At 46.4% G+C, this 23,985-nt stretch overlaps 1 protein-coding gene across 5 annotated transcripts in view; it reads left to right on the top strand.

Annotated features, from left to right (window-relative positions):
- Positions 1–23,771, top strand: part of rasa4 (RAS p21 protein activator 4) — a 138,347-nt gene extending 114,576 nt beyond the window's left edge. For 2 of the 5 annotated variants that reach the window (XM_078422691.1, XM_078422693.1), the window contains exons 15-21: positions 897–1,041; positions 6,844–7,013; positions 7,548–7,685; positions 13,303–13,438; positions 15,780–15,900; positions 17,161–17,222; positions 17,984–20,739. In XM_078422691.1, coding sequence (XP_078278817.1) covers positions 897–1,041; positions 6,844–7,013; positions 7,548–7,685; positions 13,303–13,438; positions 15,780–15,900; positions 17,161–17,222; positions 17,984–18,111 — 900 coding nt within the window. In that variant the 3' untranslated portion in view covers positions 18,112–20,739. Of the gene's footprint in view, positions 1–896; positions 1,042–6,843; positions 7,014–7,547; positions 7,686–13,302; positions 13,439–15,779; positions 15,901–17,160; positions 17,223–17,983; positions 20,740–23,410 lie in introns of those variants that run through there. The other 3 variants (XR_013548958.1, XR_013548957.1, XM_078422692.1) reach the window with 3 other exon arrangements.
- The last annotated feature ends 214 nt before the right edge of the window (positions 23,772–23,985 follow it).

Below are 23,985 nucleotides of genomic sequence, written 5' to 3'. Positions count from 1 at the left end.
CGCACATTAACACTATCCTATACCCACTAGGGACAATTTTTACATTTACCAAAGCCAATTTACCAAGCCTGTACGTCTCTGGAGTGTGGGAGGAAACCGAAGATCTCGGAGAAAACCCGCACAGGTCAAGGGGAGAACGTACAAACTCCATACAGACAGCACCCGTAGTCGGGATCGAACCCGGGTCTCCGGCGCTGCGTTCTCTGCATTACTTATACGCTTAGGAGTCTGAAGGAGGGTCTCGACCCGAAACGCCACCCTTTCCTTTTCTCCAGAGATGCTGTCTGACCCGTTGAGATTCTCCAGCTTTTTGTGTCTATCTTCGGTTTAAACCTGCATCTGCATTTCCTTCCTACACTTGGGAATTTATGGTTTAGTTTAGTTTAGAAATACAGTACGGATCTCAGCCCACTGAGTCCACGCCGACCAGCAATTCCCAGACAACCCGACACACTAGGGACAATTTACAATTTTTTTCGAAGCCAAGTTAACCTACAGACCTGTACGTCTTTGGAATGTGGGAGGAATCCAGAGCACCTGGTCAAAACCCACGTGGTCACGGGGAGAACATACAAATTCCGTACAGACAGCTCCCGCAGTCAGGATCGAACCCGGGTCTCTGGCGCTGTAAGGCAGCAACTCTACCGTTGCGCCACCGTGCCGCCCCTATTATAGTGACCATTTAATCTAGCGACCCGCTGGTCTTTGGGCAGCGGGATGCAAAAGAAGCATTCTGTGGAAACCCACACCGTCACAGGGCAAATGTGCAAACACCACACAGACAGCACCCGGATCACTGGATCTGCGAGGCAGCAACTCTACCCTTTGTGCCACTGCGCCACTCTCTGCATGTCATCATAAGGAATGGAGGAATAATGCAACCTTCTTTGTTGCAGGCGATCCAAAGTATTGGAAACATGGATGCCAACGAAGCCCGTGGAAAGGAACTTTGGATGGCACCATTGCAGCACCATATTCAACAAGGGGTCGCATTATTTAAAGAATTCATCATCAAGCTAATCGACATTGAGGAGGATCAAGGTAAACGCGCTCAAAATTCCATCACGTGGAATTTCACTGAAGCCACCTTGAATGGGGTTGGCTAGTCAAACGCCTGTTGTTTTCACTCCAGTATTTATAGAGGCATTAAGTTAAGACAGGTCTTTGGGTCCATTCTTCTCATTTTTCTGGCTGCTGAACGAGAAATGTGTCTGATTAATTTTCCATTCAGAGGAAGAATCACTAATCATTGCATAAGGAATTAAAGAGTGCAACAGTAGTGCCATTCACAGTCTACAAGCCGACTGTGACAACAGTACAAAAATCACTGTTCCCTTTCTGCCTCCAACCACCCACTCCCCCACTTCAATGACACGCCCGTAAACCTACACAAACGTTGCTCCAGTTTGTAAGCTGGCATTGCACGACAGTTGAAGTCAAATCAAGTACTTATTGTCATATGCACAAGTACAGTGGAGTACAGGCACAATGAAAACATTGCTTGCAGTAGCATCACACTCCGCATACAAAAACCTCAGTTCATACATAAACGATGCGTATCTTATTCAAGAAAGTGAAGAGAAAAAGACTGTGAAAAAGAAAAGAAAAGAAATCGTGCAAAAAACACAACTAGAAAAATGGTCCATGGTAGTGGGCTGGTGTGTTCCATTGCTGAAGTAGAATTAGGTTTGTGTGGGTTGGTTCAAGAACCTGATGGTTGCAGGAGAGTAGCTGTCCCTGAACCTGGTGGTGTGGGACTTCAGGCTTCTGTACCTCCTGCCCATTGGTAGCAGTGAGAAGAGGATATGGCTCGGATGGCTCATAATCTTGATGATAGATGTCGCCGATTCACGCCACAACTAACCCACAATCCACGCCCCAACCAACCTGTCGGTTGTTTTCAACCAAACTTCATTACGCTGGGTGCTTGTGCTACTTGTTGGCAGTCATCGAGGCAGGTCACCGTGCTCTTCTTGGGCACCAGTACAATAGAAGCTCTTTTGAAGCAGTGGGAAACCTTAGATCGCAGAAGTGAGAGGTTGACGATGTCCTTGAAAACTCCAGCTAGTTGGTCAGTGCAGGTCTTTAGTACCCAGACAGGTACGCTGTCTGGACCGGACACTTTGCATGGATTCACCCTCTTGAAGCATGTTCTGACATCAGCCTCAGAGACAAAGGTCATATGGTGGTCAGTGGCTGTGAGGAATTGTGTTGGTTTACCATTGCTCTTCTTTTCAAAGCGTGCAGAGAAGGCATTGAGCTCATATTCTTAAGCTACTCGGCTTCACATTGCAGGAAGTTATAGAGTGCAAGCCCTGCCACTACCGACAAGTGTCCATCTGTGACTCCGGCCCAGTCTCTTGGCACTTGTGGTGTTCTTCAGAAGACTTGTGTGGACTGGATCGTCCGTTCTAAACATATCACATCTAGTCTCCCTGATGCTGCTCCAAAGAGCCTGAAAACATTACAAAATAGATACATAGACACATAGGTGCAGGAGGAGGCCATTCGGCCCTTTGAGCTAGCACCACCATTCAATGTGATCATGGCTGATCATCCAGAATCAGTTCCCCGTTCTTGCTTTCTCCGCATACCCCTTGATTCCGTTAGCCCTGAGAGCTAAATTCAACTTCCTCGTGAAAACATCCAGTGAATTGGACTCCACTGCCTTCTGTGGTAGAGAATTCCATAGATTCACAACTCTGGCTGAAAATGTTTTTCCTCATCTCAGTCCTAAATGGCCTACCCCTTATTCTTAAACTGTGACCCCTGGTTCTGGACTCGCCCAACATCAGGAACATTATTCCTGCATCTAGCCTGTCCAATCCCTTAATAATTTTATGTTTCAATAAGATCCCCTTTCATCCTTCTAAATCCCAGTGAATACAAGCCCAGTCGACCCATTCCAAATATCATAGCATCAGTTGAAAAATAGTTGCTGTGCTTCTTGTTACACATAGGTTCCGACCAGCCATTTGGAAGCTGTAACAAATTCCAGAGAGGTTGACAAACCCAAAGGCAGCTTGGTAGAGGGAGAGGGGATTGGAAGCGGGGGACCAATCCTTGTGGAAAAAAAACTAAATAAATTAGAACGTAATCGATGAGTATGGTGGTGTATAAAGTTATCAACTTTAACCATAGAATTGGTGTTAGTTAGAGACATAAGGAGCTGCAGATGCTGGAACCTTGAGTAAAACAAGCGCTGAAGTGACGTAATTCAGGTCAGGCAGCATTTGTGGAGGGGATGGATAGAGGACATTTTGGGTACATTTCTTTATAAAGCATTTTAAATAAAAGGAGGACGTAAAATAATTGAACAGGACTCAATCGGTACAGATTACTGAAAGAAATTAGGGAGAAGGTACCAAAAATGGGAGTCTCTAACCTGTCAATTGCCTTAGACAGGTTAGAGCCTTAGACAGGTTAGAGCCTTAGACAGGTGTTTCTGGCAGGAAGTTGGCAGGGAGGTCTCTCTAATATGTGTGATCTTTGAATGCTCCTTCCTCTTAAGATGCCTACACCACTCATGTGGGCAGAAGGATAAGTAGATGGATTTTCAAGAGAGAGTTGGAGTTAGCTCTTCTGGCTAAAGGAATCAAGGGATAAGGGGAAAAAGCAGGAACGGGGTACTGATTTTGGATGATCAGCCATGATCATATTGAATGGCAGTGCTGACTCTAAGGGCCGAATGGCCTATTCCTGCACCTATTTTCTATGTTACTAATCTGCCTGGAGATTCAACTGCGATGAGTGAGCTGTGAGATGCACAGATAACAGGGATGGTCGTGAGGAATGGGCATGAGAGAGGGGTTGACCAGGTCACGGTCCCTGAGGGGTGCATTTACATCCCCACCTCACCCATGAGGAGGGGCGGTTGGGTATTTGGAGCAGTCTGAAGAAGGAGGGACCGGTCCTTGGTGTGGCAGGGTGTAGTCAGCTGTGTGGGCAACAGTCTGTATGCAAATGCAGCGTAAGTCTGATTGCCCCTTTCAGGAACAATCCTTTCCACCCTTCCCCATGAGTAAAAGTATGTTTTTGTGCAGCTTAACGACACCAGTCAGTAGTCAGATCACTGTTGCTAGTCTTACTGGAGATGCATTTTGGGCATTACCCGACTGTCTGTCTTATTTAGACTCTGGAAAACTATTGCTAGAAAATCTCACAGAAAAATGAGCAGACAGTGTTAATGACTGTCATTAAGAGAGCTGGAAATATGTGCAGCTTTGGTTAACACTGCATTAATGTGATTTTCCCTTTTGCAATGTCTGTTCCCTCAGACTTCCATTGATGAGTATCGAGACCTAAATCTTCAGGCAAGCAATTAATTCATTCAGAGAGAAAAACTGTGCAAACCATGAATCAGATGCCATGCTAACTGCCCGTACTCCTGCCTCATTGGAAGTGCAGAGCAGAAGATTAAACCTGTCGCCTTACAGTCTATTTGAGTATAGGAGCAGGGAGGTTCTGCTGCAGTTGTACAGGGCATTGGTGAGACCACACCTGGAGTATTGTCTCCTAATCTGAGGAAAGACATTCTTGCCATAGAGGGAGTACATAGAAGGTTCACCAGATTGATTCCTGGGATGGCAGAACTTTCATATGAAGAGAGACTGGATAGACTCGGCTTGTACTCGTTGGAATTTAGAAGATTGAGGGGGGATCTTATAGAAACTTACAAAATTCTTATGGGGTTGGACAGGCTAGATGCAGGAAGATTGTTCCCGATGTTGGGGAAGTCCAGAACAAGGGGTCACAATTTAGGATAAGGGGGAAGTCTTTTAGGACCGAGATGAGAACGTTTTTTTTCACACAGAGAGTGGTGAATCTGTGGAATTCTCTGCCACAGAAGGTAGTTGAGGCCAGTTCATTGGCTATATTTAAGAGGGAATTAGATGTGGCACTTGTGGCTAAAGGGATCAGGGGGTATGGAGAGAAGGCAGGTACGGGATACTGAGTTGGATGATCAGCCATGATCATATTGAATGGCGGTGCAGGCTCGAAGGGCCGAATGACCTACTCCTGCACCTATTTTCTATGTTTCTATGTTTCTATTCTCCCTGTCCATCTCACCATTTGGAGTGGGTGCACATATAAGACTCCTCTCCTTCCACAAACAACCCATAGGACCTAATCAGTCAGTGGTTACTGGTTAACCTTTCAGTCTTTGATGCAGAATGCTATAGTTACATTTGGCACTGCAAAATGCTTCAGTCAGAACCCTGGTAGTTGTGGACAAAGCTGCATTAGATGAGATTGAACAGGGTTTGTAATATTTATCAAAAGCAAATGGCATAGAAAGAGCACAAACAAGAACCTGCAGGTGCTGCTTTACACAAAAGGAAACCAAGTGCTGGAGTCATTCAATGGGTCAGGTAGCAACTCTGGAGAAGGTGGTTAGGTGACATTTCGGGTCGGAACTGGACAGTCTGAAGAAGGGTCCTGACCCTGCCCATGTCCTCCAGGGATGCTGCCTGACCTGCTAAGTTACTCCAGCACTGTCTTCCTTTGGGCTAAAAAGGGAGGACTGAGGCAAGTAGGTTTCTATTCCAGCAATATGAAAATGCTTAATTATTTCCCCCGCATTCAAGCCGCTCCATGGTCTCCTTGGAATTTCCTCCAGCCATACTGCCTCCCAACATGTCCGTTCTCCTCCCTGTCTGACCTCTCTTGTGTACCTCACTTTCACCACAGCGATACACATCCCGAGCTGTGAAATTCCCACCCCAACCCTCATCTCCTCCACCGCTTTATACCTTCCTTATGGCTGTCCTTATGCTGGCGCCACCTGGAAACAGGCACTTGGGCCCAACGAGTCCACACTAACCATCGATCGTGCTTTCACACTAGTTCTATGTTACCCCATTTTCTCACCCAATCCCCAAACACTAGAGACAATTTAAAGAGGGCAATTAACCCACAAACTTGGGTTTTGGGTGGAAACCAGAGCACCTGGAGGAAATCCACACAGTCACCGGGAGAACATGCAAACGCCACACAGGCAGCACCCGAGGTCAGGATTGAACCCAGGTCTCTGGCGCTGTGAGGCAGCAGATCTACCAGCTGCACCCTGTACGTGTCAAATCCGATTTGATAACACTCCTACAGAGTGCCTTGGAGCGTTTAATTAACTGTAAGGTGATATATAAATGCAACTTATTGTGTTAGTTGAATGGAACAGTCGGCTGAACTGTTACTCCATCTGCTGAGACTCTGACTTCTGTTCGATTCACTGACATCTCCCCTGCTCTTTTACCTGCAAAGACTTTGACCCCTGCTGGCATAGACTGGTCCTTGTCTGGTCATGGGCTTACGACACCCTACTTTCACCAGACTGAACTGCTGGTGTATTGAACCATCCTGAACTGCTGGTATGTCTGAAGAATGGTCTCTACGTGAAACGTCACCCATTCCTTCTCTCCAGGGATGCAGCTTGTCCCGCTGAGTTACTCCAGCGTTTTGTGTCATTCTTTTGCTGGTATATTGAATATGTTTCCTTGTATCATCCCTGATCAGTCCCAGTTTATTCAGGACTAACAGGTCAAGTTTGAGTAAATAGATCCCTCATTTGTCAACAGCAAACACGATTGATGCACAGTGCATGGGAAAAGGTGAGAACGATGACCCATTTCACACCCCCTTCACAGATTTGGATGCAGCTATTCCCAGGGCGTCAGGGCCTTTGTGGCGAGGCTTCCACAACCCCCCTCGGTCCCCTGGGTTAACATTGTCTACCAGGGGTAGATCTGCCTGGTCACTCCATCCAGGGGGATGTGCGACTGGGCAAGTGAGGTGGCTGCACCTGCCTCTCCACAGATCACAAATCAAAATCCACTTTCTTTTCAGAGCTGGATTGTCAAAAGCGAGTGGCACTGCAAACGTCCACCATCAAAGAAGGATACCTGCTGATGTACCGAGCCAAGGAGAGAGGCATCCTCACGTCATCTTACTTCAAAAAGCATTATTTTTGCCTAAACTGCGAGGCGCTGTGTTATGCCAAAATGCCGAATGCAAAGGTAGGTCATCTTTTTCAGTCATTTTAGTACCACAGGATAATCCATCCAACAGAATCTCCCGGCCCCACTGGAGCACCGTCACCTCCCAGTTCCCTTCCAAGTCACAGGATCTCTCCTGGGACACAGGCCCATGTGGACTTGTCGGCACTGGGTCAACGTTGCCGTTGGACAGCACGAGCGGGAGAACATTCACCACACGGCTTCTGCCGGTAGTGACGGTGCTCATGAACAAACAGGTGGTAGGTGTAGGCCTTGTCACCAGCATCCACGTCCCCAGAATAACGGGGACTATCCTCCTGCTGGAATCAGCAGCTCCTAGCGGCAGGCCCAGTGTTGGCCAGATTCCCACTGCCGGGCTGGAGCTGATGTAGGATTAGAAACCCCATTGGACAGTAGAGCAAGGAGAAACAGGGAAAGGCAAGTTATTGTCTTTTAATTGTTTGATACATGTTTACCATTTAAAAATGATTGGATGTTGGCAAACCTCAGCCTCACGCGGACTGACCTGATTGCGTTGTTCCATCTGTTTTACAGAACAGCGCGTTTATTCTACTCTCCAAGATTACAGCCATGGAGAAGGTGGATGAGAAGTGTTTTGGCAGCCCGTATGTCATGCAGATCATTTCAACGGGTGGCAGAGGACAATTTGAGATCATGTACTTACAGTGCAAGGTACGTCACATTCCTCCAACCCCACACTGAACACTCCTTCCATGTGAGACATCGCTTGCTCCTCAAAGTCACGTACGGACATTCAAAACCTGTCTTCTATTGATCATCTAGGTACAGAAATTACATTTTAAATGGCATTAGACCTGTGTTGTTGATCACACCGTCACTATCTGTGGACATCCCACAAAGGCTGAGAACTTCAACTGTGTCGTTCACAGCACTGTGTTTTTGGGTTTCCCCTCCGTTACATTGTGTTAGTTGCTGAATGTGATACTCCATTGATCTATTGTGAGTTCTCACAGCTGTCAGCATCCAGTGTAGCAGCTGCAACCTTGGCAGCCATTTCTAGAAAGGGCACACTATAATACAGGCAGCACTTTTCCAGCCACCTGCATGTGTTTCTACTGAATGAATGGATTCCATGATAATGGAAAGGCAGGTGGAAGAATGGAACCCGAAAGTCAGAGGGACCTGGATAAGCTGTGGCAGAGCAAAGCCCAGAGGAGACAAGCTTCTTGTGCAAGATCCATATCACGAGTGCTGTGTGTGCGGAGTTTGTACCTTCTCCCTGTGACTGCGAGGGTTTTCTCCAGGTGCTCTGGTTTCCTCCCACATTCCACATATGTGCGTTAACTGGCTTCTGTAAATTGTCCCTGGTGTGTAGGATAGAACTAGTACAGATACAGATACAGAGCTTTATTGTCATTCGGTACCGAGATACCAAACAAAATTACATTTCCAACAGTCACAGAACACAACAAAAAAAGAAAAGAACACAAGACACACGACCCCAACACAAACATCCATCACAGTGACTCCAAACACCCCCTCACTGTGATGGAAGGCAACAAAACTTCCACTCTCTTCCCCCCGCGCCCACGGACAGACAGCTCGACCCCTACCGAGGCGACCGACCCGCACAGCCCCCGCAAGGGGATGGAAGTCCCCGCGGCCGAGCCGCACCGGGCGCTGAAACGTCCCGCAGCCGTACCGGGCGATGGAAGTCCCCGCGGCCGAGCCGCACCGGGCGCTGAAACGTCCCGCAGCCGTACCGGGCGATGGAAGTCCCCGCGGCCGAGCCGCACCGGGCGCTAAAACGTCCCGCGGCCGTACTGGCCGATGGAAGGCCCCGTGGCCGAGCCGCGCCGGCGATGTTACGTCCCGCGGCCGATGTTAAGGTGATCACTGGGCAGCGTGGCCTGTTTCCACGCTCTATCTCTAAACTAAACTAAACTAAACTAGTGCTAAGGCACAAGAAGTGGGCCTAATGTTACTCTGCCTGGGGCTACAATTTTGAGCATTGTGCAAAGAAAACTTGACCTGTGTCCCAGCAGTAAAAAATAAACCGACCAAATCAAAATAACTAGACAGGGACATTCTGCCACTCTCCTACGGAAAGAGCAGTAAACTGCCTTCAGCTTGATCGTTCACAGGAGCACGATGAGACAAAACATGTCAACACCAAGCTAAAGGAGGAAGTGTGAGCACTGAAAACAAATGGCAGCTGAAGTTTGAAGAATGACCAGATACTGTGTCTGTCCACTGTAGTTTATATCAGTTCAAAGATACAGTGCGGAAACAGGCCCTTCGGCCCACCGTGTCCGCACCGACCAGCGATCCCCGCACATTAACACTACCCTACAGACACGAGGGCCAATGTTTACATTTATACCAAGATATTAACCTACATGCTGTACGTCTTTGGAGTGTGGGAGGAAACCGAAGATCTCGGAGAAAACCCAGGCGGTCACGGGGAGAACATGCAAACTCCGTACAGACAGCACCTGTAGTCGGGATCGAATCCGGGGTCGATGGTGTTGTAAGCGTTGTAAGGCAGCAACTCTACCACTGCACCACCGTGCCAGTCACAGCAGTTAGCAGCAGCACATAGAAACATAGAAACATAGAAAATAGGTGCAGGAGTAGGCCATTCGGCCCTTCGAGCCTGCACCGCCATTCAATATGATCATGGCTGATCAATCAGCTCAGTAGCCTGTACCTGCCTTCTCTCCATAGCCCCTGATCCCTTTAGCAAAAAGGGCCACATCTAACTCCCTCTTAAATATAGCCAATGAACTGGCCTCAACTACCTTCTGTGGCAGAGAATTCCACAGACTCACCACTCTGTGTGAAGAAATGTTTTCTCATCTCGGTCCTAAAAGACTTCCCCCTTATCCTTAAGTTGTGACCCCTGGTTCTGGACTCCCCCAAAATCGGGAACAATCTTCCCGCATCTAGCCTCTCCAACCCCTTAAGAATTTTATATGTTTCTATAAGATCCCCCCTCAGTCTTCTAAATTCCAGCGAGTACAAGCCCAGTCTATCTAGTCTTTCCTCATATGTAAGTCCCGCCATCCCAGGGATCAATCTGGTGAACCTTCTCTGTACTCCCTCTAAGGCAAGAACGTCTTTCCTCAGGTTAGGAGACCAAAACTGCACACAATACTCCAGGTGCGGTCTCACCAAGGCCCTGTACAACTGCAGCAGAACCTCCCTGCTCCTAAACTCAAATCCTCTTGCTATGAATGCCAACATACCATTCGCTTTCTTCACTGCCTGCTGCACCTGCATGCTTGCTTTCAATGACTGGTGCACCATGACACCCAGGTCACGTTGCATCTCCCCTTCTCCCAATCGGTCACCATTCAGGTAATACTCTGCTTTCCTGTTCTTGCCGCCAAAGTGGATAACCTCACATTTATCCACATTATATTGCATCTGCCATGCATTTGCCCACTCGCCTAATCTATCCAAGTCACTCTGCAGCCTCCTAGCATCCTCCTCGCAGCTAACACTGCCACCCAGCTTCGTGTCATCCGCAAATTTAGAGATGTTGCATTCAATTCCCTCGTCCAAATCATTAATATACACTGTAAATAACTGGGGTCCCAGCACTGAGCCTTGCGGTACCCCACTAGTCACTGCCTGCCATTCCGAAAAGGACCCGTTTATTCCTACTCTTTGCTTCCTGTCCGCCAACCAATTTTCTATCCACCTCAACACTGAACCCTCAATACCGTGTGCTTTAAGTTTGTACACCAATCTCCTATGTGGGACCTTGTCGAAGGCCTTCTGAAAGTCCAGATATAACACATCGACTGGTTCTCCCTTATCCGCTCTACTAGTTACATCCTCGAAAAATTCTATAAGATTCGTCAGACATGATTTGCCTTTGGTAAATCCATGCTGACTTTGTCCAATGATTTCACCACTTTCCAAATGTAATGCTATCACATCTTTAATAACTGACTAGCATTTTCCCCACTACCGATGTTAGGCTAACTGGTCTATAATTCCCCGTTTTCTCTCTCCCTCCCTTTTTAAAAAGTGGGGTTACATTAGCTACCCTCCAGTCCTCAGGAACTACTCCCCTTTGCCATGCAAGCCCACGAGCTACTCTGTACAACACCGGTTGACACTTCCAAGGCCACCTGGGTCAAGACGAGATGGAGAGACCAGTGGAAGTCAGCGGAACCATTTAGGCTACACCGCTACATCGGTGAACCCATGGATGTCCCTGGCCAGGACCTGCCCCGAAAGCAGTGGATAACCCTCAACCGCTTGAGGACAGGCGTCGGACGCTATGGAGTGGCGATGAAGAGGTGGGGTCTCATGGACAGTGCCTTCTGCGAGTGTGGGGACCCAACACAGACAGTGGAGCACACAGTCACCAGTTGCCCCGAATACCGCCCACCGAATGGTGAACGAGGTCTGATTGACCTGGACGATGACACATTGGCCTGGCTCGTCTCAACGGAGCTGCAGGTCTAAAAGACATACGACAGAAGAAGAAGAAGAAGAAGAAGCAGTTAGTAGTGGGGCAAAATGCTGTTCCCTCTCGCAAATGCTCAAGCCAGCTGTTGGCGGATCAATCAACGTTCTCCTTACATATTGGTCTTTCACACTCACAACGGTTGCAGAACATTGCCCTGCTCACCCAGAGTCAGTCCTGACCAGCACCAGAACTCTCACCCGTCTGCAATGATCTGAGGAAATAGATTGGGGAAAATAAAGGCCAAGGACCATCTGATTCACCCTGTGCCTCTCTGGCACTGTCATGGTTCAGGGATAATGGTGTTGTTGACTGACCACAGTGATCAGTTCAGTTTAGTTTATTGTCACGTGTACCGAGGTACAGTGAAAAACTAAAATGTAAAATGAAAAAGCGAAAAGGTAAAGTGAAAATCAGTCTCTGTCAGCCGCTCAACAACGGAGCTGTTTAGAAACCTGCAGAAGATTGGTCAGCTAGCTGGCACGGCCGGGCTTGTAATGATGCCACCATCAGCAGATTGGCAAACAGTGAAGTGTAGTCACTGCTATGATGTAGTAACACAAGCAGCTAGTCTGCACACAGCAAGATCCCACAAACAGTGATGTGATTAGGACCAGACGTCTCTTTCTAATTCAGTTGATTGAGGGAGGAACAGTGGGGCCAGTGGAACAACCTCAATATAAAATCTGGGCCAGTGGAATAATAACAAGCTGGAAAGGGTGCAGAGAAGATTTACAAGGATGTTGCCAGGGCTGGAGGGCGTGAGCTATAGGGAGAGGTTGAGCAGGCTGGGACTCTTTTCCCTGGAGGGCAGGAGGATGAAGGGGTGATCTTATTGAGGTTTATAAAATCATGAGAGGAATAGATTGCGTAGATGCACAAGAGTCTCTTGCCCAGAGTAGGTGAATCGAGGACCAGAGGACATAGGTTTAAGGTGAAGGGGAAAAGATTTAATAGGAATCTGAGGGATAACTTTTTCACACACAGGGTGGTGGGTGTAAGGAACAAGCTGCCAGAGGAGGTTGGTGAGGCTGGGACTATCCCAACATTTAAGAAACAGTTAGACAGGTACATGGATCGGACAGGTTTGGAGGGATATAGACCATAGAAACATAGAAACAAAGAAAATAAGTGCGGGAGTAGGCCATTCGGCCCTTCGAGCCTGCACCGCCATTCAATATGATCATGGCTGATCATCCAGCTCAGTAACCTGTACCTGCCTTCTCTCCATACCCCCTGATCCCTTTAGCCACAAGGGCCACATCTAACTCCCTCTTAAATATAGCCAATGAACTGGCCTCAACTACCTTCTGTGGCAGAGAATTCCACAGACTCACCATCTCGGTCCTAAAAGACTTCCCCCTTATCCTTAAGCTGTAATCCCTGGTTCTGGACTTCCCCAACATCGGGAACAATCTTCCCGCATCTAGCCTCTCCAACCCCTTAAGAATTTTATATGTTTCAATAAGATCCCCCCTCAGTCTTCTAAATTCCAGCGATTATAAGCCCAGTCTATCCAGTCTTTCTTCATATGAAAGTCCTGCCATTCCAGGGATCAATCTGGTGAACCTTCTCTGTACTCCCTCTAAGGCTAGAATGTCTTTCCTCAGATTAGGGACTAGTGTAGCAGGTGGGACTCATGTTGTGTGGGCAACTTGAGCCTGTTTCCACACTGTATCACTCTTTGACTCGATGACTTTATAACTCTAATTGCTGTTCTCTCTCAGCCTGTAAAATAAAAGGCTTATTTGATGCAAACAATGAGCACAGTGCATCTCATTAACCTGTTCACCTTCTCTTGAGAGGTAAAACATATTTTGAAGGATGGTATTATTTTCTTCTCAGAACGTGAATGAATTGAATCAATGGCTATCGTCTTTACGGAAATACTGTGTCAGCAATGAACAAATGCTGAATTCCTATCATCCTGGGGTGTTCAAAGGGGAGAAGTGGAGCTGCTGCCACCAAAAGGAGAAAACAGGTATTGCAGTCCTTACTGTTTGTGCTTTGCTGGTGTCCTCATCCATTCTAGTAAGAGCTTCCAAACCGAAGAAACTCAGTGAATACCCGTACGATAGATCTAAATACGACATAATTTTACTCAATGGTGTAAATTAATTCAATTCCCTCATTTCAATGTTTGTAGTGTCTGAATAATGTGCAGGATTTATACCGTTCAGATAACTAATTTCCATAACATTCCTTTTGGCCTGAAGAACGATCTCAACCCGAAACGTCACCTATTCACGTTCTCCAGAGATGCTGCCTGACCCGCTGAGTTACTCCAACGCTTTGTGTCCTTTTGATTCTTTTTGATAATATGGAAATAGGAACCTGAGATGTTCCTCAAAGACCTGCGTCTGAGCTTGTAAATGCTTTATAAAATTAAATAAGGATTTTGCTTCAAGACTGGGTCTTTCAAAATGCTGCTACTGTACATTGACTTTGGCACTGGTTTGTGGAGATGCCACTGGTCAGAGAGGCCTCTGAGTAACTCAGTGGGAGGGAGGGAGGGAGGGAGGGAGAGGGGGGGGGGGGTAATCCACAATAACAAAGTACAGGCATCAATGAATACAATTTTGCACAGTTTTATTTGCAATCATAACCAACTTTTTACAACCCAAAATACATGAATTTGCCCACAAGTGAAGTACATCTGAGCAGAATCAACAACAAAAAAATCAAGAAGCCAAGCTCAATATATAAAATATATCACACCTTCAAGCTGCTTTAATTCATCCGAAGGCTCCACGTGGAAGGTTTTCTCAATGTATTGCCTGCGTTTGGACAGGTTAAAGTACCGATGTGCTGCGCTCCCTCGGACGTACTGAACTGAGGGCCATTGCGCTGGAAATCCAGCACGGGTTTCACTGCTGAGATCTCAGGAGTGCGGCTTCAACCAAGAAAACTGTGGCTCAGGGCGGCCTGGTAACTCGCTGGCCCGCTGTGGACACTGAACGTGTGCAGCCTCACTACTCACTGTGGGCTTACCCTGCAGAGAGGCTGTTAGTGAAGCAGAGGAAACATGGTGTCTCCATCCTTGCACCACGGTTCAAATCCTCTTTCTTCTTTTTGCTCGTTGTCTCTCCAGTACCAATCCTTGCATAGTCTCATTCATTTACACGTTCCTTCCTTCCATGCCCTTACAATCACCTCCCCCCCTTCTTTACACTTGCTTGCTCTCTCTCTCTCTCTCTCTCTCTCTCTCTCTCTCTCTCTCTCTCTCTCTCTCTCTCTCTCTCTCTCTCTCTCTCTCTCTCTCTCTCTCTCTCTCTCTCTCTCTCTCTCTCACTCACACACTCTCACACTCACTCACACACTCTCACACTCACTCACTCACTCACTTACACTCTCACACTCACTCACTTACACTCTCACACTCACTCACTCACACTCACTCTCACTCACACTCACTCACTCACTCTCCCTCACTCACACTCACTCACTCACACACGCACTCACACTCTCACTCACTTATACTCATACTCACTCACTTACACTCACTCACACTCATTCACTCACTCTCACTCACACTCACTCACTCACTTACACTCTCACTCACACTCACTCAAACACTCACTCATACACTCTCACACTCTCACTCACACTCTCACACACTCACTCACACTCACACACTCTCACACTCTCACTCACACTCTCACACACTCACTCACACTCACTCACACTCACTCACACACTCACTCACACTCACACACTCTCACACTCTCACTCACACTCACTCACACTCACTCACACTCACTCACACTCACTCACACACTCACTCTCTTCTTGACTCATTCTCCAAACTATTCGTAGACTAACTAAATCTATTTTCATGAATTCGCTTATAAAGAAAGAGCTCAAGTATTCATCTCCAGAGTGGAAACCTCAGCATGGCATCTCCCTGTGGTAATGTTTATTTTAGCTGTGAACAACCCTTGGCGAATACATTGACTCATCGTAAGGGCATGCAAACTTTGATTGATTTTGGCAAGACCATAACTATTGGAATAAACATGCTCCATTATCATCACAACCCATGACTTTGCACCACAGGAAAAGGATTTATGAATTGCCCAGAGTGGAATGATGTGGATCCAGTTCAAGACGTCGCTGAGCAAAACGTCATTCACGTTATTCCCTTTATTGTGTATCAATCTGTTCACGGTAGATGGCTCGATTGTAATCATGTATTGTCTTTCCGCTGACTGGTTAGCACGCAGCAAAGGCTTTTCACTGTACCTCGGTGCATGTGACAAAAAACTAAACTCAATAAACTATACTCAAAAGGTGATTTCATGTGTGTGTTTACCGTTTGGCAGCTCCAGGATGTGACAAAACCCATTTTGGTGTGACACTGCAGGAGTGGAATGATCCTCTTAATCCTGACTTAGAATCTCATCTGATCTACAGGCAACTGCTTGCAATCAGGGACATGTTGACGTGAGTAGTTGACCATAGGTTGGCCTTGCGACGGACTCTTTCTTTACCCAACACCCTCCTGTTGAGTATTTCCCAAGCCAATGAAAAAGAGAGTGTGATTGGACAGATCTTTCCGACCCCCATTCCCAGGTTATCCCAGGAAGCATATAATGGCTGCAGGGCTGGTAAAGTTATCCCACTGGGAGAGATTAGCGTGGAAACTTTGCCATGAGCTTAGTTTAGTTTAGAGATTAGAGCGGAAAGCAGGCCCTTAGGCCCACCGAGTCTGCACCGACTAGCGATCCCCGCACACTAACACTATCCAACACACACTAGGGACAATTTACATTTATTCCGTGCCAATTAATCTACAAACCTGTATGTCTTTGGAGTGTGGGAGGAAACCAAAGATCTCGAAGAAAACCCTCGCAGGTCACTGGGAGAACGTACAAACTCCATATAGACAGCACCCGTAGTCAGGATCGAACCCGGGTCTCTGACGCTGTAAGGCAGTAGCTCTACCGCTACACCGCCGTGCCACTCAAAAGTGATAGGAGCAGAAGTAGTCCATCTGCCCCATCAAGTCTACTCCACCATTCAATCATGGCTGATCTATATTTCCCTCTCAACCCCATTCTCCTGATTTATCCTCATAACCTCTGACACCCATAATGATCAAGAACCTGTCAATCACTGCCTTAAAAATATCCATTGTCTTGGCCTCTACAGCCTTCTGTGGCAATAAATTCTGCACATTCACCACCCTCTGACTAAAGATGTTCCTCCTCATCTCATTTCTAAAGGTATGTCCTTTTATTCTGAAGGCTATGGCCTCTGGTCCTAGATTCTACCACTGGTGTCTTTCTCTGTAAACTGGCATCTGCTGCTCCTTGTGGCCCCAAACAGTAATGTTGTCCAAAGACTAGCTTCCATTCTCATGGAGATCAAATGGGATCTCCATTGATCTCCAACATTGACCATTACAGTGACTATTACTGACCTCAGGGATTGTTACACTTCATCCAAACTCTCAAGTTTTGTATTTGCATCACCATTCTTATTAATTATTAGGATCACTGTTATTATGGATTATTTGTCTCTTAAGTCAACTAACATGTCTGGTAGTGATTTGTAACGCGCAATATTTATTGTCATAGTTGGCTTGTTGTTTCATGTAACATTTTTGTTTATTTGCTGCAACAATTTGTTCTTCAATGTGGCACTCATACTTTATCATGGAACTTTGTTATATAATGTAACAGTTTTCCTATTTGTTTGCAGACAAAAATACTTGGAATGCAAAGGGAGAAGAGACACTACAGTCCCAATCAGTTCTAATGAAGGTAACCGTTAAATTGAGAGCTCTGTTCAGTAGTGGGTGGACTACATCAGAAGAAGAATGTTGTTATGCATGTATGGTGTCTTATACTTTGGTTCAATGCACATTTTCTAGGAATTGGCTATTTACACATCCCTAATCCCTTCACTCTACCATTGACAGCAATACCTTCAGTTCTCTAGACCAAGCTGTAGAATTCCCCCTTGAAGTTGCATCATTTCCCCATATCTCTACCAGGTTTGGAGATCTTTCTGAAAAGCCACTCCTTAGTCCCAGTTTTAATCACCTTACCAGTCTCTCCTTTGCTCATTGTATAAAATACCATTGGGATGTTTTCCTGTATTAAAACATTACAATGCCCTCTAGTTCCTGACTCTCATCCAAGTCATTGAAGTAGTGAGAACTCTCCCATCTCAAAACTGGGGTTGTCCATCACGGCGAAGCATGTCGAGTGTGCGGAAGGAGAGTGGAACAGGATGAGGATGTTCTGGGAATGAATGGGAACGGAGAACATTGGTAGAGGTTGAGCCCATGTGTGGCAATTGGATGGCCTGTTTCAAACCTTTGCTGCCAAATTTCCCAGGCCTCCATCTTTCAAACACCTTGAGGAGTTGTCTAAGGTGCATGTTGGAACTCTCCAGGTGTTGGTGAGCAGACCCTGGGTGTGTAAAGATTCCTTTGGGGAGAGTGGATGGCCATGCGTTGTTCCCTTGCTGTGAGACTCAGATCAGAGTGGTCTGTGCTAAAGAAGCCTCTTCTTTGCAGGGACCAATACAGTGGAGATCCCAAACAAACTCTTCCAGATCATCCAGGACCTGGAGCAGGCTCACCGGAATTTTGAACGTTGGGAGACGTCAATGAACAAGAACATGTCTGTCGAACTGCTCACATAATTTTATCAGAAGAGGAAGGACTTGGGCTTGATCTGATGAATGTTCCAATTTCATAAAATATTTTTATTACTATATTGCGGTAGTATTTATATTTCCTTGCATTAATATTTGGCTCAGACATTCTTATCTGTTTTGAATTATGCAAAACATAGTCCTTGGCAAAACAAAATCTGTAAATGTGTACTTTCTGCAATTAATCTATTGAATTGTTTTGTAAATGTATTTGTGTCTCATTGAACATTGACGGAGTTCCTTACACTGCAGAACTGGCTGGTGCCTGCTTGAGCAAACATTATGTCCAGTTCGCTCACCATTGGCCATGCTTCCATCTGGCTGCACTCTACGCAGAGACTAGTTGCTTCCAATCGAAGAGTCACGCGGTCACCATGTTGCCAATGTGGCCGCTGTGCTCTGTGTCGTAGGCAAGAAGACCTTCAGGGCCGTACAATTGACGTCCGGCTAATACCAGATTAGCTTGTATTGGAGTGAGACATTGTCTGATTGGAAGCATCAGATATCCCAGACTCGCCTTCAATTTCGCCCTTATTTTCTTTACAAAAGAACAAACATTTCGATACAACAAGTGCAGATAAAAGTGCCTCCCATTCATGAGATCCATGAAACTCCACTCCCATAGATTGAAGGAATTTCTTTTAACAGAAAAGTGGAACTTCTGCTCCTGAAATCTTGGATCCTGAATCTTCAGCTCCCAAAGACTAGGTGATCTCCTACTCCCTGGTAGAATGTCTCCCAGTCTCCTGAACCCAGAGTGGATCCCAGTGTATTTGGAGGTGTGCTTCCAATTTAACATTTAACTGTTTAAGTCCCATTGTCCTGGCGCAGATTTGGACTGCTCGTTTGGTCCTCAAATGCATTTCCTCTTCATCTTCCTGGACATTTTGGATCTTGCCCCATGAGGAGCACCAGGTGGAAATTACAATGCTGCCTCAGATTTTGTTTTGTCCGACATGCCTGTTGATCTGGACCTGTTGACACTGGCTGTTGAAGGCAGTGCGGACCGCACTACCACTGGCTGCTGAAGCCAGTGCAGACCGCTGGCTGCTGAAGGCAGTGAGGACAATTCTACCACTGGCTGCTGAAGGCAATTAGGACCACTCTACCGCTGGCTGCTGAAGGCAATGAGGGCCGCACTACCACTGGCTGCTGAAGGCAATGAGGACTGCACTACCACTGGCTGCTGAAGGCAGTGAGGACCACTCTACCACTGGCTGTTAAAGGCAGTGTGGACACCTCTACCACTGGTTGTTAAAGGCAGTGCGGACCACTCTACCGCTGGCTGTTAAAGGCAGTGCGGACAACTCTACCACTGGCTGTTAAAGGCAGTGCAGACAACTCTACCACTGGTTGTTAAAGGCAGTGCGGACAACTCTACCACTGGCTGTTAAAGGCAGTGCGGACAACTCTACCACTGGCTGTTAAAGGCAGTGAGGACCACTCTACCGCTCTCCGCTCTACTGTTTGCCCACCCCACAAGTTTGGGTTGAGAAAGAGGATGACAAAGAGTCATGGTTCCTCGCCTGGTTTCTGGACACAGTGGGAATTGGCATCACCAACCACTGGCAGAATACAGATGAAGATTGCCTATTTAGATAAACTTTATATCAAAGTAAGAAATCAAGAAATGGTGTTTGGATGCAGGTAACAGATTATTAGAAGTTCATTATGCAGACATTGTATGTTGCCACTATATTATGTGGGATATAGACACTGCCATCAGTACCATAGTATCTGGATTATAATAGTCCATGCATCCTTCGATATACAATCTCACACTATGCAGTATATTATTTAATACACAGCCCTCTACCATACAGCCCTCTACCATACAGCCCTCTACCATACAGCCCTCTACCATACAGCCCTCTACCATACAGCCCTCTACCATACAGCCCTCTACCATACAGCCCTCTACCATACAGCCCTCTACCATACAGCCCTCTACCATACAGCCCTCTACCATACAGCCCTCTACCATACAGCCCTCTACCATACAGCCCTCTACCATACAGCCCTCTACCATAGAGCCCTCTACCATACAGCCCTCTACCATACAGCCCTCTACCATAGCTTTCTACACACATCAAACCACTGTATTATAGTCAGCTCAGACAATCAGACATTATAAGGGAATGTCTATGCTATGAAAAATAGTACACACAGACACAATATGTTGTAAAATACTTACTCATAATATTTCAACTATATAACAGTCACCGATAATAAGCACAGTTTATGCATTCACACGCATTACACTTTGTTTCAGATGTACATTGCAATAACCTGGAATGGCTACCGTGACTTATAACACATTGCCTAATCCTTCTGTGTTGTATTAAACACATCTTAGTGTGCTGCAGCCGAAGGAATGGCAATCATTATCTTCAGTGCTCTAATATCTTAGAGTAATCTTCGGAATCGAGGCAGACCTAGCTAACATATACTGGCCCTGTGTTAGGCTGTCTGTCCATTTACCTCGATAGATGCTGCCTGACCAACTGACCTCCTCCTACACTTTGTGTAGGAAGGAACTGTAGATGCTGGTTTAAACCATACACTAAAAGCTGGAGTAACTCTGCAGGACAGGCAGCATCTCTGGAGAGAAGGAATGGGTGACGTTTCGGGTCGAGACCCTTTTTCTCGACCCGAAACATCACCCATTCCTTCTCTCCAGAGATGCTGCCTGTCCCACTGAGTTACTCCAGCTTTTTGTGTCTATCCTTACACTTTGTGTTTGCTCAAGATCTCAGTGTCTGCAGTCTCTTGTATCACCTTACTACCTTCTCTGTTCGATGGAGAATGGTCCCATTTTCTCCAGTCTATCTTTCATCTTTTATATCATTTTGATGAAATTCTTCTGTACCCCTCTCTGGTCTTTACATCTTTTATTTCTTATTTCCCATACTTGTTTTTTCACCCTGGTTGCCTTGCCCTTCTCTCTATAACCTCTATTCCCTTTATCATCCGAAGTGACTGGAAGACTCCAATTGTCCGTCCTGTGTTGCTGATGCTGACGTACCACTCATTGCCATCTGCACTACCCGTTGCCTAGGACTGAAGCTCTCACACAGAAAACGTCCTTGGCAGCCCCACATCCCACCTTTAGAAGAGAGAAACAAGGACCTGCAAGTGCTGGTTTACAACAACAAAAAAAGGCACAAAATGCAGGAGTAACTCAGCAGGTCACGCAGTATCCCTGGAAAACATGGATAAGAGAAGGGTCCCAACATGAAACATTGCCTAGTCTGAAGAATGGTCGCAACCCAAAATGGCCGCCCAGCCATGGTCTCCAAGCTGTGGAGCCACGTTCTCCAGTGATGCTGCCTGACCCGCTGAGTTACTCCACCACTTATTGTCTTTTTTTTCCTCCCCCTTTTAATAACGTCCTTCGATCAGACCAAGCTTTTGTGAGGCACCTTGGAATGTTTTACTACATTGTATTCATGTATTGTATTTTCTTATTTAATTGGACAGCACATAAACCAAAGCATTTCACTGTATCTTGGTACACTTGACAATAATAAAGCAATGCCAATGGTATTCATGTCCTTTTGGTATCCAGTATTACATGAATGTAATCCTGAGCAGGTCAGGCAGCATCTATGCACAGAGAAACAGAGTTAATATATCAGATCAAAGAAAGGTCTTTCCTTAGGACCTTGATAACATTCTGGTGAAGGGTGGTAGACCTGAAATAATTTCTCTGATTCTCTCTCCACAGATGCAGCCTAACCTGATGGGTGTGTCCAGTATTTTCTCTTTCTGTTTTTATTTCAAATTTCCAACATTCGTTGTGCTTAGCTTTTTGGGAAATCTGAATGTTGAATTTCAGATGGCCGGACAACCTTTAAGGTCTTCTGCCTTTCGGAGATGTTTCACTGGCTGTTTGAGGTTGGTGCTTTCCCTGCACACATAGCCTTATCCTCAGTCCCAACCGATACCCTGCAGCTGGCACTGGCTGGTGGGGCTAACTGGTGTCATTCTCTGGAGGAGACCACTAGCCACCACCTGTAAGTTCCCCTCCCAACCCCCGGACAACCCTGACTCAGAAGCACATCGCCAGTTCTTCATCAACGTGGGGTCTGAACCCTGGGACTCACTATTCATCAGCACCACGGGAGTATCTTCACCAGAACTCTGCATTGGTTCAAAAGGGTGCATTAATTTACAATACACCCATTACCCACTTTGCAAATACCCAACTAAAAAGCACAGAGTCCAATTTCCAGTGGACTTACAGCTGGAATGGGAAGCCCAAATGCCTGTGTGCCTGTCCCTTAATGGTGCTTTATTTGTTACATGTACCGAGGTAGAGTGACATTCATGTTTGTATACAGTTCAGTACAAGTACCACTATACATAAACACTTAGATACACATTAGAGAAGCATCTCAGATACCGTGCAAGTAGATAGTAGTGTAGGAAAATAACTGCAGATGCTGGTACAAATCGAAGGTATTTATTTCACAAAATGCTGGAGTAACTCAGCAGGTCAGGCAGCATCTCAGGAGAGAAGGAATGGGTGACGTTTCGGGTCGAGACCCTTCTTCAGTAGATAGCAGTGGTACACTGAGAGAGTGTACTGAGTCGCCAGGCTTGGCACCATTTTCAAGTCCCAATTGCTGCAGGTGTAAAGTTCCTAACCTGGCCTTGGAGGCCCGTTGTCCTGGCGGCGTTGCAGGGTCGGCCTGGCCAAGCATAGCCATCGATTGGTGTCCTGCTGCAGACCACGTCTGGTCCACATGCTCGGCCTCTCGCAGCGGTGCCCAGTCCAGCTACTGCAGGGCTTCCAGCAGCCCACCCTACCATGACTACCGGTCTGCCCAATCCGACTCCCTCCTCCCCAGTCCACCATGTGAGCAGGGCCGGACTAGGCAGATCCCCAGCCCAGCTGGGGTCCCGGGTCCATGTAAACCTGTTGTTGTATATCACCCTGGCCAGCGATTCTCTTTGTTTCACTGTGTGACGGAACTAATACAAAATACAAATACAATGAACATTTGCTGGAAATTTGTAAAATTAAAACGGAAAGACCTGGAAACACTCAACCAGTCAGGCAGCGTCTGTGGAGAAGGTTTGTATGCCTGGCTCCATGGTTTTCCATTTCACTGAGCTGTTCATCTATCACCCAGTCTTTGATATTTGTGATGTTTCTCACATACGGGAATACCTAACATTTTTTTGCCTGGATGCAGAGGAACTTCCAAATGCCCAAACTGCCAGCAATATTTAGCCTCAGCATTCTGCCTAGAAAAAGACTGAACATTTTTGCTTTTCACAGCTGTTTCAAACCAGTTCACGGGGAGCAGGAACTACAGACAGACCATAGACTGTGAGAGTGGAGAGGCTGCCGTGTTGAAGAAGAGAAATGTCTAAGTGAGATGTTGCAGTTTAAGTGGATTTGCAGTGGAATTGCCCCGGGATTCTTCCAGCCCTGGAGTTGTGCCAGGGATCTATTTTAATTAATTTAGTCAATAGTTCTTCACGATCTTTAACTCGTCTCTCTCGTTGGCACTGCTCCGTCGTTCATGTGCCATATGTGCTCGAACGACCACAGTCTGGTGATGAACCATTCCCTCTTGTTGAACAAAATGATGACATGTGAAATATGGTTCCAGATGCACGTAAATGTCTCTTTTACAGCCTGTTTAAGACAATAAAGTCATTTGTTGTTGTGTTATTTGGTGTGAATCTTCATTTAATTTGGTCCCTGTTCTGAATGCGTGCCCGTACTGGACATGGACTTTAACCACAGAAGGTCCCATCCAGTGAAATTCAAAACTAAAGAGCTGGATGGCTGCAGGGTGATTACGTCTGCCTCTTCGATCATCCTCTGATCTTTTCCAGATTGAATGG

Source organism: Rhinoraja longicauda, chromosome 26 (assembly GCF_053455715.1).
Source record: "Rhinoraja longicauda isolate Sanriku21f chromosome 26, sRhiLon1.1, whole genome shotgun sequence".
Classification (NCBI taxonomy): Eukaryota; Metazoa; Chordata; class Chondrichthyes; order Rajiformes; family Arhynchobatidae; genus Rhinoraja; species Rhinoraja longicauda.
This window is presented reverse-complemented; position numbering and strand designations above follow the sequence as displayed.